Below are 17352 nucleotides of genomic sequence, written 5' to 3' on the forward strand. Positions count from 1 at the left end.
AATCAGATGAGATACGAAGTGACATGGGAATCGAGCATTGCACTTGTTTTGAGTACAAGTGGGAGACTGAAGGATATATCTGTTCGGTCTGAAGGAGATGTCCTTCCGAAGGAGTGTCCTTCGACCAAGATGGCAATGCGATTAATTTTTCATCTAGGATAACGATGACCTAATCCTGAAGATCGTACAGTCTGGTCCAATTAAGGATCGTAATGCTTTGCTAGAAGCCGCTTACGATCGTCGGATCACTTCGGTGATTCGCAACTAACATAGCCCGGATCCTACAACGGTTTACACATAAGAGTGGTGACTTGATCGGAGAGATTTGACTAATGGGAGCTAGGCTTAAGATGGATTAAATCTGACTAAATAAGCCAAAAAGGTTCGAATGGAGATTCCGAACAATGATAGAAAGAACTGGGCTCGACAAGGGTGCTCGGAGCAAGGCTCATTGGGTCGGCCATGTGATGGCCGACCAAGGTGAGTGGGTCGGCCAGGCCAAGCCCAAAGTGGGCTACTATGGCCGACCACACTTAAGGGGAAACCCTAATTACCCTAAAAGGGCGTTTTGGGTAATATCTTTTATATTGGTCAAAATAGAAACCTAATTTGAGTAGGACTCTTATTTTAGGGTTTCCATATAAGGATCAGTTTGAGAACATAAAAGGTGTGGAATTTTCTCAAAGAGAAAATCATCTCTCTCTCTCTCTCTCTCTCTCTCTCTTAGACAGCTAGTGGAGAGAGGGAAAGTAAGAGAAAAGCTGTCATTCTGTCTATCTAGTCAAGAGAAAGGTTCTTCTCAACCTACCATTAAAGTCCTAACAGACATTAAGGAAGGGAGATCATGTTAACCTACCGATTTCTCAAGTAGAGGAGCGACAATTGGAGCTCTCGATCTTCACACGCGATTGGAAAGGTTCGAGGGAAAAATTGTGATTAAGGTAGGTTTTCCCGATTCTAGTTCATCTTTAGTTATTGCTATGATCCTGATTATCTAGTATTAAACATGTAGATGTTTGAGATTCCGCTTACAACTAGTTAGTAGTGTTAGAGACGTACAAAATCCAACAGTCTGAATCCCTGAATCTGGAGATGTTAAATAAACCAGAAGCAGAGAAAAAAATTCCATTTACAATAGCCCCTTTAATATAAGAAATGACGCGATGAGCAACCTCAAGATGTACGGACGTGGGAGATTGCATGAATTAGATGTGATTATTTACTGCAAAAGTAATATAAAGTCTAGTGACTATTAGATATAAGATACAACCAATTGGTCATCGAAAAATGTATGGATTAGAAAGAGTGGTCCCATCAGACTCATTCAGACAGAGTTTCTGTTTCATCTGAAAAGAAGAAGACCGTGCGACCGTGCGGCCGTGAGATCTGAGTCGTGAAGGATGTCAAAGGCAAATTTACGCTGACATAAAAAAATCCCTTTAGAGGAGCGGAAGACTTCAATACCAAGAAAATATTGAAATCGTCCAAGATCTTTTAAGGAGAAAGCTTTATCGAGAAAACCTTTAAGACGAGAAATGGCATAATCATCATTACATGTGATAATAATGTCGTCGACATAAACAAGGACATATAGACAAGATTTGTAAGTGAACAAAGAGTAGTCAGTCAGGGATTGAATGAAATCATGATGGACGAGAGTGGCAGTGAATTTGGAGAACCACTGTCATGAAGCCTGTTTAGGCCCATAAAGAGACTTATTTAAACGGCTGACGCATGGCTCTTCCTTGCTACAAAAACATGGAGGTGGTTTCATAAAAACTTCTTCATCGATATCACCTTGAAGAAAGACATTATTTACATCAAGTTGATGAAAAGACAATCCCTTGACAGCAGCGATGGAAAGCAAGACACTGACAGTGACTAATTTGGCCACATGGACAAAACTGTGATGATAATCTATGCCCTCGATTTGCGTGTAGCCTTTAGCAACTAGGCGAGCTTTGTAATGTTCGATGGAGCCATCACAATGAAACTTCATCTTGAATACCCATTTACAACCAATGGGACGTTTGCCTGGGGACAATGGGACAAGGGACTATCTGTTGTTAGTTTCAAAGGCACTGGTTTCTTTGGGCATGGTGTCATGCCAATGGGAGGAAGTCATAGAGTGAGAAAATGATGTGGGTTCGAAGGAAGAGGGGACATAACCGGTGAAATGTTTATGGGAGGTGGAGAACCATTCACGTGAAATTAATCTGTGATCGGATAGGGAATGTCTGAACCGGGCAGCGACATTATAAATATAGTCATTGAGGTGAGTTAGGGGTCTGCGGGTCCATTGAGGACGAATGAAGGAGAAGATTTAGCCACTGGTTCAGTTTGCAAAGGAGGAGGGCCCTAACATGGTCTGGTGATGTGGTAGATTTGATGGATCGGGCTGCAAAAAAAAAAAAGTTGGATGAGTGATGTCATCCAAGGTCTGGATGGCAGGGACAACAATGTCTGGATAAAAGTTATATGGTAGAGTGCCTGCAGGCAGACCACGGGAAACCAGGACAGGAAGTAAGACCATGGGGGTGCTGACGGGATTGTCGGAAAGTGGCAAAACATTGAAGGAGTGAGGTGACAGAACAGGAGATAGTGCCATGTTGAAGGAACCGTTATCTTGGACGGCTATGCTCGCAGCAGTCGGTCTAACTGTCGGTGAGAGATACCAGGTAGCATCCATAGGAAAGTCATTTTCATGAAATACTACACCACGTGAAGTGTAAATGCGTTTGGAGATTAAAAAAAACCTTGTATCATTTTTTACCATAAGGACAACCTATGTGAAAATGTTGGGAGACGAACGAGGGTCAAGTTTAGCTTTGACCGATGTATTGTGTACATAACACAAACAACCATACCAAAAACATGAAAGTGGTAAAAAGCAGGTGGATAGCCAAAAAGCTTCTCATGGGGTGATAAATCATTTAAGATATGAGCGGGAAGTTTATTTATAATATAGACGGCGGTCAGAACACACTCCCCCCAAAAAGAGAGAGAGGAAGGTGAGCTTGAATTCGAAGAGAACGAGCAACCTCAAGGATGTGGCGGTGTTTGTGTTCAACAATACAATTTTGTTGTGGTGTGTGAGTACAACTACGTTGATGTACCATCCCATTATCATGGAATGATTTTTGGATATTCGAATTCATGGATTTCGTGTTGTTGTCGGAATGAAAAGTTTGGAGTTGGGGAATGATGGAAGAACCGCTTCCTGGATGAAAATAGAGCACAAACGAAATTGAAAATAGAAGATACAAACTTGAGTGTTTGATTTAGATGATATCAAGGAAAGTCAAGTACAACGACTAAAGTCATCGACAATTGTAAGAAAATTATGATTTCCAGAAAAGGATGAGACTGAAAAAGGTCCCCATAAATCCGTATGTATTAATTGAAAATGATGGGAAGAAACAAAAGTGCTATTGGGAAAAGGTAAATGTGTAAATTCGGAAAGAGGTCAAATCGAACACATAAATTTATTACTATTACTAAAAGAAACATCAATACATGGAAATTTATCTACCAAAAATTTAAATCTAGAAATTGATGGGTGGCCTAAGCGCCAATGCCATGAACTAAAACTACTAGAAGTGCTAGAAAAAAAAGAAGCAAATATCGATGGTTCCGTGCAAAGAAAGTAAAGTCCATCATGTAAGTGACCAAATCCAATCGGCATTGTCGTTGCTTGGTCCTGAAAGACACAAGAAGAAGAAGAAGAAGAAAAGAACATCACAGGAAAAAGATTTTGTAATTTGGGAAACAGAGATTAAGTTTAATGGAATATGTAAAACCTATTGAAGAGGGAAAGATGGTAACCAACGTATACATCCGATATGATGGACCCGGTAACAGGAACCATCGGGTAACCACACAAAAAAAATCATTAAGTGCAGTGGTATATGAAGAAAAAAGGGAAAGTAAAGATCATATGTTCTTAGCGGCTCCTAAGTTAATTACCCATGAAAGGGAATGAAGAGACATACCTGTTAGGTTGATGACCGGTTCAAAGGTGCCTATAAAAGGGGTGCCTGTAGCAGGTCTATTTTGTTCGATTAGAGCAACTAGGTGGTTATATTGGTCTAAAGACATAGAGGTGGCTGATGGCACCCCTAGATAGGAAAACCGAACAACAACAGGTACAGGGTTTGGACGTGTGTTTCAATGATTCAGATATCCATGGAGTTAATAGCACGTAGCCTGAACATGGCCATGGTAGCGGTAGTTTTCACAGAAGGGTCGCTGACGTTTTGGACGGGAGTGTTCAATCAGATCGTTACGAGGAGGAAGGTCGGTGCGGTTGCGATTATTATAGTCGGAATGACAAACTAGCGCAACAGAGTCATTAGCAATGATGGTGTCGGCCATGATTGTTTGTTGCACCTCTTCCTCGTTGACTAGATTGTGAATGCGAAGAAGGGAAATAAACGGGTCCATGATTAATATTTGACTGCAAAAAGAAAAACGATCATGAAGACCTTGCAAGAATTCCATAACCCGTTCTTGATTCAAGCGATCAATGAGCAATTTTCCATGAGAACAGATGCAGGGCTCGATTATCATCAAGGATTATAGTTCATCCTGAAGCGATTTCAGGTGAAGGAAGTACGTAGAAACATCGAAACCCTCTTGTTTTAGAGAGGAGATGGCTCTCTAAAGTAAGAAAATTTCAGGAGCATTCGTTTGAAAGAAAAGATCGTGTAAATTCTTCCAAGTATCGGCAGCAGAGTCATCATATAGGATAGATGACCTAATACCCAGAGCAGTAGAATTCATTATTCACCTTGCAACGAGATCGTTGTACAGTTCCCAGGAGTGTAATCCCGTGGGAGAAGTTGGTTTAGAAATAGACCCATAAACAAAACGGAGCTTATCTTAGCTCGGAAATTTTTGTCATTCCCCTATACCAAGAAGCATAGTTATCTCCAGTGAGGAGTGGAGTGATTAGCACAATGGTGGGGGAATCGGAATGATGAACTATTAAGGGCCATGCACGTTGGAAGGGCCATGCACGTCGGATCATGAAGACCCGAGACCCACACACGAGTCCAGGCAGCCGAGACCCACATCTCTCCACTCTCCCGCCAAGAAGATCATGAAGATCTATTTTTGAATTAGTCAATTAGTTAGGATTGTATGTATCTTCTCCTTCATGTATATCTCTTTAGTTGTTAAACCCTAATATGTACCTATATATACCCCATTACACTTAATGGAAAATACACAACAGAGAACAAGTTCTCATATAGTTTCTCTTAGCTTTATTTACATTCATAGTCTTCATCTATTTAGCTAAGTAGTTTAGGTCTCAATATCAGTAAGAGTTCATACTCTTCACATGAACATCGAAAAGTTAAGAGTTTTGGGCAACATTAAAGGTAACATCATCGGCAAAAGACATCTCGTTTAAAAAAATAAGGCTCTTATACAATGTGAAGAAGGAATACCTCTTATAATATTAATGAACTGAGATAAAGAGAGAGAGAGAGAGAGGTAAAGCCGAGAGGAAGAGAGAGGTGAACCCGAGAGAAAGAGAGAGAGCTAGTTGAGTTTGAGAAATTAATTCTCTTGTATCTTTATTAATTCACATTGAGATGTATATATTGGTTACACTTTATGGTTAATTTAGGTTAACTTAATTATACAAAAGAATATAGGATAGGGGTAATTTCTAGAAAGGTCAAAATAATATTGAAAATGAGTAGAAAAACACAAAACATTTGAAAATTATTATTCAGGTCAAAAAAATGTGCAAATACTAAAATACCCCTTTTTGTCATTTTGTGTAACTAAATTTTTTTATTTTTCTTTAAATTTTAAATCGATATAACTTTTGTTTGAGATGTCGGATTTCTACAAAAATTATATATTTAGAAATGATTTTTCATTAGCTTTCTAACAAGATCCACTTTCAATACTTTTTTTCCAAAAAAAAAATCCAGAATAAAATGGCGTTTTTTTCCTTTACGTTTTTTCTGCAAACGTGTTTGCAACAATCTGTTACGCAAACGTGTTTACAAAACTCAGTTGTGCAAACGTATTTGCAACAATCTGTTATGCAAACGTGTTTGCAAAAATCTGTTATGCAAACGTGTTTGCAAAAATCTGTTCTGCAAACGTGTTTGCAACAATCTGATCTGCAAACATGTGTTTGCATAATGTAAACTGCAAACTGTGTTTGCAAAATATAGATTGCAAACACGATTTGCATATCCTGCAAACTCGATTTGCAAATCGAGAATATAAGCTATTGGGGTGTTCGAACCACTCGGTCCAGCTCAAATGGTTGATGCATCAAATTATTCAAAATTTTCACTGCAAAAGAACAAGCTATCGAAGTTGTTTTGATGATTCGACAAAATAACGAGAAATATACTGATAAAATAAATTCTTACAGACAAAAGTACCATTCTTCGAATCAAAACAATACAATAAAAACTAGATATGCTATTGCGAAATGTTTTCAGAACCTTAAAAAGAAGTAAGCGAGATAGGAAACAAAGGAAAAATGCAGTCACTAAGATACTGAAGTTGCTTATTTGTGACATTTTTTCTTCCACAAGTCGCCGAACATTCGAATTCCAGAGCCTTTCTTTTTTCCACTGTCAAATCCATCTTCAAAATCATCGCGCGTTAATGGTAAAGGGTGGAAACCAGAATATCCAACATCAAAGAGTTGTTTTTCCATTGACCCACATCTCTCAGCAACTCTCCATTTCATATCTACTCCGGATAGTACAGTTGTTGCTGCATCAGCAGCTTTCCTCCATTGTTCAGTTTGCACTGTGAGTTTCTGCATCAGCATACTCAAAGACTTTACATATTGCTGAATTAGAATAGACGAGACTAAGACAGACGCATAAACAATTACCATTGTAGTCATATTGGACATCACTCATCAATAATAAAAGAATATTTTTTTTAGAAGTAGATAGGATATTTAGTTAATCATTTCAATTTACAATTACTAGCGCATTCATGAACAATAACAAAAACCAACAATGGGACTGAATAATGATTCAATACTCACTTGATTGAAGCTCGTGTTTCATTTTGAGAAGGCTCGAAGGTTAGCTCATTGGAGCTTTATATTTGTCGGCATACTTCCTGCAAAATAAACCTGAACCCTAAGAATGTATAAAAATAGAGATGGAATTACCGTGAAACGACCAACAGTAGTTACATAAATCTCATTCTAACCTAAAAATGGAGCTGCCACAGAACAAGAAAACTTGGGTTAAGATCCCTCACCTATAAATGAAATCCTTTCAATTTAACCTAAAAAAGGGAATCAATTTAGAAGATATTTTCTTTACTGAAATCCAAATCGGGTACTTTACTAGCATGTAATCTTTCATACCAACATAAAACCACTTCATTCAAATACATTTGTAAGTTCATCCTGAATGTGAAACTGCGATAAACAAAATGCCAATAAAAAATAAACCCAAAATTTATCAAAATCCGATTGCAACAAACCCACATTCTCAATCAAACTATCTCTATATCCATTTCTAGCACTAGAATTCACTCCTTCGGTACCGACATTGTTGATGTTGACAAGAATCGACGCAAATGGCTTGATCCAAAGTAATGATGTAAATATACCAATTATGAGATTAACGTAAAGGAGCAATCTTGCACACCACCCACAAGAAATTATCGATAAATTCCATCGAAGTTGATCAGTTCCCATCCAAAATGATCTAGCTATTTTTGTAGCAGGCATAAACAGAAATCCAACAAGAAAACCAGCTAAACTAGAAATAATAAACTTCCCAACCCCATCAATTGAATCAAAATTGAAATCAATAATTGAAGGACCAATAACATGAAGATCGAAAACCCTAAAAGAAACCCTAACCCACCAAAAATCACACTAAGTTGTTTCTGTGTCCTCTTAGATGCAGATCTTTCAAATGATAACTTACCAATCACTACAAAAACCTTAAGAAGAGCAAACAACCCTGCAAAACTGGAACCAGAGATCCATTAAATAAAACTCCAGAAGATTTCTCATGTACTACTGATAAGAATTGTTGAACAAGAATACATGAAATTCCAACAAAAGAATAAGTAAAAATATCTTGATAATCAGAATAATATACTCTTGATACTAAAGGACTATCAACTAATTGTAATCTAAAAATTTGTGCATTATTCTCATCAAATTCAAATTTCTCTTTTGATTTTTTGTTTCTAGGTTGTTCATTAATCGAAGAAGAGACTTTACCAGGGATTACACCATCAATTGTAGGTTTTCCGACTGGTCGTTTTCCAGAAATAGAAGTGCGGACGGAGAAGAACAACAAATGGTTCTCTGATTTTTTTTTTTTAGGGAGGAAGAGTGTTTTCAAGTTAAGGGTATTTTGGGAACTAAAAAAATAGAAAATGACCTGATTGATAATTACTCATATTATTCTAAACCTTATGTATCATTACCACTAATATGATGACAGCTTTTGGTTAATAGGGAAATATGATGGCTTTTTTTGTTATTATGATAATTTGTTGAACCCAACTGGTCATTTTTCCTATAGGATAAACATAAATTGATTAGTTAGCAAGATCTTCAAGGGACCGGTTGGGTTGGATCTCCCTTCATGGGTTGACGACGTCGGTTGCATGCATGGGACAGATCGGGTAACGGGTCGGTGGAGATGCATGATATCTATAATAGATGAGAATGAATTTTTTTCATGTTCTTGAGAGAAATTTAGAGTCTTACGAATTCTTTTGGTATGTTAGTCGCCATCGTTCTTCGTCTTTCTTCAACGTGTTACGGAGAGAGAAAAATATATCTTAAGGCTACTTACTAAACTTTAAGGCCGACCACTTGGAGAAATTAGATAGAGGAGAATTGAGGAAAAAGAGATAAGAGGAGAGGGAAAAGTAGAGATAAGAGATATAAATGGAGGTGTTGGTAGGAGAGAAGAAGAAATAAAAAAAAATAGTAGTGATCGCAGTTGGTGGTAATAGATGAGGAAGAAGATGTTTGTCTCTCTTTAAGATTTTGCACTCGGAAATTAACGATTTTCTTTAACACTTTTTACCTAAGAATATCTTTTTATTTCTTCAAAATGTCAGCCTATAATTAAGTAGCATCAGTGAAGTTGTTTTATTTGTTTAATACATACAAAATCAGTTTTTTTTTTTTTTTTTGTTGAAAGGCAATACATTAACATAAAGAGTATATTACAAACGTCCAAAAAGAAAAATAAAACTACAATAAGTAAAGTAGTAAAACAAAATAACAGAACTGAAGAAGTGCATAATATAACTTCGATATGTAGAGCAGTCTTCATTCTGTAGCTTGCGAGTCTGGCATCTCTTCGTGAGAATGATATGATATTTGGTCTTGAGAGTCCGTCTAGTTGATTTAAAGATGAAACTTGTACCTAACTTCCTGAAACACTTAAGATTGATTAAACATACACCCAAAGTTTTAAGAAGAAACGGGGGTGTCTGCAAGATGGAATCAAAAGATAATTCCGGGTTATTCCGCCAGTATTCTCATGTAAAGAGACCACATCCGATCGAATTCTACAAAGTAGAAACAGGTCAGACACCTGGTAAATGGGATCTCCGTCATAGCCCGAGTACGAATACCCAGCTAATTCGAGAAACGGTCGCAATAAAATTGCGAAAAGGGGTGGAAGTGAACATGTTACAGAACTTGAATTCATAGTTAAATCTATATGATAACAAAAGACAAATGTAATCAACAAAAAATGAGTTGAAAGATAAACAACATATACTGCACGACAAAGATGGAGATTAATATTCGAAATAGATAGTCGACCGGGGTCGAAGAGAAAGTTGAGATGGATGCTATTAATTACTAGTCTGATTGATAGGCATAAGTGTCCAGTAATTGGACGATTAGTGTTCCTAAACTGATTTCGGTTCAAGATGGATGAGACTAGAATGGATAGTCGATCAAACTGATCGTAATTAGGTCGATAACATTGTAACACTATGTACCAAGGAAGAGGACTATGCTCGAAGTAGGCATGAAGGTTCAACATGACTGGTAAACAGATAGAATCGACATCGGGTTGAACAATAGAGGTATATGGCATCCTACCATAAAATTTGTCATTCTTAACTCTATCTAAGGAGTTTCGTTGGAATGGTGAAGTGAAACAAGATAATGGGGTTTTCTCAAAGATGTTGCATACCATAAGGCAGCTAAACAAGATGAAATCCAGATGAACACTGATCATGATTAATTGGTCATGCAACAAGGAAAGGAAAACTCGAAGATATTATGAAAATAATCCAAATCAGATCTGAAAATATTAAGTCTAGGGTTCGGACAGACCAAATCTAAAACTGAAAGTTAAAGATAGAATCACAAGCAAGAGCAAATTTATGAAAATTAACTCGTGAACGAAGGTGGGCTAAAACTGAAGTTTAGGGTTAAGAGTGAAACTTCCCTGTTGTTGGAGATTTATGTTAAAAGATGGTGTGCAATCGTTCATGAGTGCTTGCTGCCTTCTTGGTTTAGTCTATGGACCTTCAGCAAGAGATCGAAGTTGGGTGCTTCATGATTTGAGCCTCTCTCGATTCGATCCACTTTTCCTCATTGAACGAGACCCAGGTTAGAGAGTCGTTTGTTTTGGTATGGTGTGATGAACATGGAGGTGATGTTAATATAATTTATGATTAGGTTGAAAGAAGAGGGAGGAGAAAAACGCCATGCAACATCATCAAGACTCTCTCTCTCTCTCTTAAAAGACCCTTCTTCAGTTCAGTTGGATTGATACTTTGTTGCTTGTTGTTTGGAAGAATGGGTCACTTTGTTGCTTGTTGTTTGGAAGAATGGGTCGAGGAAGAAGATACTATCCAATCACTAGTTAGGTGCACTTCATCAAAACAGGAAACCTAACCTAGACGAAGTTGAAAAGGGGATTGATGAGAGAGAAAGTTGGTACTAAAATTAGGCACTTCTGCGGGAATGGTTGATATGAGTTTGGAAAGGATTATTTCATGGTTGAGGGTGGATTGAGTGATGCGATTAGGGTTTTGGTGAAAGAAGGGAGAAGCTAAAATCGCTATTAAAGATGACGCGAGCTTCTCTCTCCTACAAAATCCGTTAAACCTTGAAGACATATTATTTTATACTCCATTGGCCTTTAAGTGAGAGAAGCAATTAAAAACTAATAATATTTACCTTAACAGTAACCATCCTACATGATTTGATTTGAGCTCCAATTAGAAAACATTAACATCTCTAACCAAACTACCTTTTTCTAATGACCTTCTAGAGAGAGAGAAAGTGATATGAGTTTTAATTAGAAAACATTAACATCTCTAGCATAACCACCTTCCTTAATGACCTTTTACATGAGAGAGAGAGAGAGGTCATGGGTCTCCTTTATCCATTCCCTCCCTCCCCCAAACCCAAAAAACACAGGGACCCAAAACTGTATCCCACATTGAGAGAGCAACTACAATTTGAGACAATGGAGAAATCTGTTTCCTCCAACAAAACATCACAACAAAATTCTCTCTCTAAAATGCAGTGAAGTGTAAACAGAGTAGAACATTGAGCAAAACAGGAAAGCTTTAGAAGTGGAATACAAAAACAAATCCACCAAAGACCCAAAACAACAAAACACAAAAGAAATTACAAAAGTTACTCTCTAGTTTTTCTTGTTCAACATTTTCTCTAAAAAGAAGAGGGTTGATATAATTTACTCTGATTCAACAACTGAAGAGCAGCAAACTCAGATTTAGCAGCAGCAGATATCGAATTTGGACTACTGTTACCACTACTATCAGATAATGAAGCAAGGGTTTTCTGTAAAACACCAGAAGGAGATGAAATTGAGGTTAATCTTGGACTAGAATTTTCAACATTACTAAACCAATTACCATCTGTCATCAAGTTAAGCCCACCTCCATTAATGGAACTCTTACTACTTTTTGTTGTACTTGATTGAAGAACTTCACCTAATGGTCCACCTGGTTGTGAATTCGTCCATGAAACAGGATCCATCCAACTTAAAGTTTGGGATTTCAGACCAAGACCCATTTCGATTCGATCGACTTGTTGGATTTCTTCTTCAGTTGAATTGCAACCAGACATTGTAAGGGAAAGATTTGATGGTGAAAACTTGTTACTTGCAAAAACAGATGAATTGTTAGTAGTAATCTCTGTGGGTTTACCATCATCTCTACCAGTAGACCAAGCATCAATAAATCTAGTAGGTGTTTGTCTTTCATCTGAATTCAGATTCCCATGCAAAGAAGTTAATTCAGGGTCAAGAAATAACCCAAATTGATCATTTCTTTGCTCTGTTTCTTGATATTGTTGATGAAAAACAGGACCAATGCTGTTAGTTCTAAATCTTTGTTTTGAATTCATCATCTGTTCTAATTGATGGTTCGATGCAGAAGCCATTGAAGTTGTATCTCTTCTCATCATCCATTCAGAGCTCCTTTAGAACCAAAAACACAGAAAACCCATTTTTCAAAAACCAACATTTAAGCCAAAAATTAGAGAAATCAAATGAATTCTAACTATTAACTGAATAAAACTTCAATGGTGGATTAAACCCTTATAAACTCACCTGGTGTTATCCTTGTATGGTGAAGAAGAAGAAGAAGGCATGGATTCAAAAGGAGGAACATTAAAATGAGGGTTTAAAGAAAAACCAGAAGGGATTGATAATGGGGGAACAAAGTGATTGATTTTTTTGTTAATTTCAGTTTGTATTTCCACATGCTTTCTTGAACGGGGACGACTTCTGTGCATGTGTCTTTCACAATATTTCTGATCAGGAGCTACATCTCTTGAACACCTCCATTTTTTACCATCTGTTCTTCTGCATCTCCCTGGTTCAGGATCTATGTTCTTTGAAAATCTCATGTATGAACTACCTCGACCCACTATTGAAAACATAAATTAACAACAAAAACAAAATCAACCCATTTTAATTCGATCTAAATTAAACAAAACCTCCAAAAATTTCATTTCTAGAAGATCAAAATCAAAAGATAAATGAAGAAAAAGTGAAAAAATTTACAGGTAGAGTGAGAGGAAGTAATTTGAGAGAGATTTCTAGTCATGGGTAAGAGTAGATCAGTTGGAATAGGAACACAATGCATCATATACTTATAGATCAAAGCTTGTCTTTCAAGTTCTTGATATTGAGCTGATGTAAAAGGAAACTTCAATGTTCTTGTTGTCATTCCTACTGCAAATTAGGGCAAAAAAATAAACATCTTTAGATCTCTTCATTTACTTTCTCTCTCTAACTCACTCACTCTCTAACTCCAACTAAGAAGATCTAAATCTTCAAGAGAGAGGAAGAGAAAGAGAGAGAGAGAGAGAGAGAAAAATAATCTAATCAACAATACTAAACTAAACCCCAAGTATGAAAATAACTTTTTTAGTGATTTGGGCAAGAAAAAAGAAAAGATTAAAAGATACCTGGGGATTTGAAGGCATTACTGTTAAAACCCTGAAAAGTTCTTCCAACTGCACCACCACCACCATTAAATCCAACACCAGCACTGAACCTACTCTCATCTTCACTGCTACAAAAACTAGACCCATTCTCTCTGAAACTGCTAAAACCCTCATTTGAATCGTTTTGATTTATTATCATTTTGTAAGGAAAAGATTCGGTACGTTGGAGTTTCAGGTAAAAACCAGGGGTGGTAGTATCATTACCACCTCCATTAATCTTCTCATCATTTAGTATTGTTGTTGTTTTTGATGTATTTGGTGGTTGTGACAGTGGTTTTACCTTGTCTGAAGAATCTAAACCAAACCCACTACTGGTTTCACTTTCCATCACCATAAAACCACTTTACCTAAAGTAGAAACCAAACAAACCCCCTTTTACCAGAAACCAAAATGTCCAAATTTCTTCTTCTTAGAGAGATAAAGTGAAAGATCTAGAGAGAGAAAGTTCTTAAATCCAAAAACTTGTTTGGTTTGGTAGTGGTAGTGTTGATGGGGATTTTGTAGTGGCCGCCATTCTCATACCCATAACTTAGCTAGGGGTTTAATTTTTTTTGCTTCCCATGCTTCCAACATTCGCACCCATTGAAGACAAATTATTAAAAATCACTCTCTGCTGTCATCCAAAAATAACGTCTGCTCCCTTGTATAAATACATCTCTATATGTACTGTGAGGGTGGGAATCAGGCGGGCTCGCACATTTGCAGCGTGGGCTCAGACGGTTCGGACTCGAGAATAACATGCCCGATCTGGTTATCGAACAATTCGGGGTGGACAAATGTTGACATATTGGTGCTCGTGGCCCGGTGCTGCTCGTGAGCCAGTTCGGGCTCTAGCGGGCACGGGCGGACGGATGAGAAGATGAGAGAGAGCATGAGATGGGAAGGAAACTCGAATCAATTTTTCACGTAAGAATGTGTGTGTGTGTGCGAGAGAGGTGAACATCAATTTTTCATGTGAATGTGTGTGTGCTAGAGAGGCGAACATCGAGTTACAAAGAGAAAGAGGTTCTATCTGGTTATTGTTTACAACAAAATTGTTTACAACAAAATAAAAATCACCACTGATAAGTAATAACCAACCAAAAAGTTCTATAGACACAATATCAACAAAATAAAAATCACCACTAACATGGGAGAGTAAAACTTTTGGAAGCCATACTCGATGAGAGAAGATGTTGAGAAAGAAGCAAAATGGTGGCAAAACCGTACATTGAGAGAGAAAAATTAAATTTGTGTACAGAAGTGTATTGGCGAAACCTAGAAATTTGACAGTTAAATTAAGTTCCAGATAACCTTCTAGTTCTAGATAACATATCAAATCATTGGGCAAAATTGCAAAACAGCGGGTACTCCATTATTGATGGTATTTGAAACCTAGATGTGATATCATAGATAAGAAACCTAGACATAAACCCCAATAACATAAATCAGGTTGAAAACCTAAATAACATCTCAACACCCATAACAAATAACATAAATCAGATTAGACAGTTATTTAAGAAATCTTCAAAACCCTAGATTTAACATACCTTGAAAGCTTGAAAGAAGGTTAACTATCTCATTCCCAGAAACCCTAATTTAAAAAATCATCAAATTATATGAACCCTAATTTCAGAACTTATAAATTTAAACCCCTAAATCGAAGTCCTCAATCAAACCCCTAATTTCAAAACTTACAAATTTCAACATCAATCACCTGTATGAACCGAGAGCGATAGAGAGAATGGTTCTGTGTGAGCGAGAGAGGGACATCAAGAAACAGAAATAGAGAGAGAGCAGATAAAGAGAAAAAGATAGAGAGAGAGAGAGACGTACCTGTGAGAAGAGATGAGCGGGAAGGAGTTTTGGAGATTTTTCAAAAAAAAAAGAAAGAGATGAGAGAGGGAGTCAGAGAATGTCCTGAGAAGTATTGGAAGAAGAGTGGACGGGAAGATGAGGGACGCAAGGAGTTGTTTGGGAGGGTATCTTTGAAAGATGCTCTTTGCTTTCTTCTCTTCCTTTGGATGAAAAGTAATTAGATCTAGGCCTTCCAATTCTAAAAAACTCAATCCTCAACCACTTGATATACATTGGTGAGGATAAATCCTAACCATTGGGAGGAGGGAAAAAGATACCCTCCTCCCTTATTATATAGATATAGATAATCTTGTCTTTATTCATGCTTCATAGTGAGATATTTCATGCTTTTGTTAAGTTATTAGATGGGATATGCTTATTAGATGATGAATGATTATTAAGGAATATAACTTTTATGTGATAATCAATCAAAATATAAAAGATTTTGAAATATGTTATTAAAGAATATCTTCCGGAATCTAAATAGTTTATTATGTTAGATTTTGAGTTATATATGAAAAAAGGAATTTGTTAATTGAATGCATGTTTTAGATAGTCCATTTATGTGGTGGAATCAAGAACCCTAGATTACTTTCTCATCTTGATTTCATTATTCTTTAGTCTTTTCTTGTTTTTTTTTAAAAATAGTTTTCACAAAATCAAACCAAAATTAATGAATGGAGAGTTAATTTAAGATTTAGATAAAATTACTTGTCCCTTAGAACGATTTCCAGATTTACTAATTTTACTATAACTTGATCCCATGCGCTTGCGGGAATAGACCTTTTTTAGGCCTATCAAGTTTTTGGCGCCGCTGCCGGGGATAAGTTTAATTTTATTTTAAATCTTGAATTGGTTTTTTATTTTTATTTTTGTCTCTTTTGATTACTTTGACTTGCTTTTCTTTTCTTTGTGTAGATTCACAAAGGAGCTAAAGGGAAGGAGCATCAAGGAAGAGGACATCAAAGAAGACCTTTTTAAATTTTAGTTATTTTAGTACTTTATTTTTTTTTATTTTTTTTTATTTTTTTGGTGAGAGAGTGTTATAACTTTTTTTTGTATTTCTTTATTTTTTGTTTTGTTTTAAGGCCTTTATTGTTTTGACCCTAAATTGGAGGGCATTTAATTTTGTAACCGAAACTAAGAAGCCTCGGGTTCGCACACTTGCGGGAAGAGTGGCCCGGGTCGTCTACAAAGGTCGTCGCCCGTCTTGAACGGGAGGTAACTTCTAGATCACCCACGAATCTCCTGTAAGTGGGTACTTGTGATGTTTTTGCTTGCCTAATTGATTGTCGAACTGTTAGTTTAATTATCATATTAGTAAGGGCATTAACCCATTACAAGATAGGAGTCGGATTTCATCACCGATCTCTTGCCCATCTAGGTAACAACATTGCGCGATCCCAAGCCTCAATTAAAATTAAAAAATGATTTAGAAATTGGCCAAAGGGAACGAGCTTATAGGACCTTCTTCACAAATTTCGAACTTGATTAGTATTTGGAGTTTTCCCAGGAAGAGGGAACGATCCAAGCGTACAATCCTTGATCGTTGTACTGTGACGGAGTAACTCCTTATAAGAATCATAGTTCAAGCTTTGGAAAGAAATAGAAGCTGTCTAGATCAATTTTTAAGTCAAAAAGACTACCCAGTCGTCTAGATTGTGTCTAGGTTGCTTGGTTGAGTCAGCTTCCTTGCGTGTGTGTTTTCCTTAGGATCTTCGTAGTTTCGTTACTCTTTTCAAAAACAAAAAAAAATGGTCCCATTACAACCAAAAACTCTAGCAGATGATCCGTTGGAAGCATTATTGGCCCATTTTAGCTTCGATTTTGATGAGGAGAGTAGTATCAATGAGGTAAATCTTTTACTAGATTCAACCCCATTGCTGGATACTGCAAAGTGGGAAGCTAAAGCTAAACTCCTCATAATCTCAGAGCCAAATTTGGTGTCAACTTTAGAGACACCTCACCCATCAGAAGAGGACTCCAGCCAGCCTAACCCAGAGTCGTCTTCATCTTTGGAGAAACCAATA

The 17352-nt window shown here is 37.0% G+C and overlaps 1 protein-coding gene and 1 long non-coding RNA gene across 3 annotated transcripts; both read right to left on the reverse strand.

Moving 5' to 3' along the window:
• Nucleotides 1-6354: 6354 nt before the first annotated feature.
• LOC147544774 (uncharacterized) lies at nt 6355-7149 on the reverse strand. Its single transcript, XR_015223407.1, has 2 exons — nt 7037-7149; nt 6355-6799 (listed from the first exon to the last, which is right to left on the reverse strand). It is a non-coding gene; the product is annotated as an uncharacterized LOC147544774 (long non-coding RNA).
• Nucleotides 7150-11557: 4408 nt separating this feature from the next.
• On the reverse strand, nt 11558-15305 carry LOC147544775 (growth-regulating factor 7-like). 2 transcript variants are annotated; one of them, XM_086636022.1, is made up of 4 exons: nt 13448-15305; nt 13041-13211; nt 12585-12903; nt 11558-12452 (listed from the first exon to the last, which is right to left on the reverse strand). In XM_086636022.1, exons 1-4 carry the CDS (start codon nt 13818-13820, stop codon nt 11681-11683), a joined length of 1635 nt encoding a protein of 544 aa, XP_086492148.1. In that variant the 5' UTR covers nt 13821-15305; the 3' UTR covers nt 11558-11680. The 2 variants fall into 2 exon arrangements, with proteins under 2 accessions (XP_086492148.1, XP_086492149.1); XM_086636023.1 differs by having other exon boundaries at nt 13041-13208; nt 13448-14108.
• Nucleotides 15306-17352: the final 2047 nt, after the last annotated feature.

The sequence above is a fragment of the Eschscholzia californica genome, unplaced genomic scaffold, assembly GCF_041429995.1.
Source record: "Eschscholzia californica isolate CP2 unplaced genomic scaffold, dmEscCali1.0.p SCAF_4, whole genome shotgun sequence".
Lineage (NCBI taxonomy): Eukaryota > Viridiplantae > Streptophyta > Magnoliopsida > Ranunculales > Papaveraceae > Eschscholzia > Eschscholzia californica.

Coding starts and splice junctions, on each gene's coding strand:
- LOC147544775 (XM_086636022.1), bottom strand. CDS start 13,820: ATGGTGATGGAAAGTGAAACCAGTAGTGGGTTTGGTTTAGATTCTTCA. Junction 13,212..13,447: donor TAATGCCTTCAAATCCCCAG/GTATCTTTTAAT, acceptor CCTAATTTGCAG/TAGGAATGACAACAAGAACA. Junction 12,904..13,040: donor TACTTCCTCTCACTCTACCT/GTAAATTTTTTC, acceptor TGTTTTCAATAG/TGGGTCGAGGTAGTTCATAC.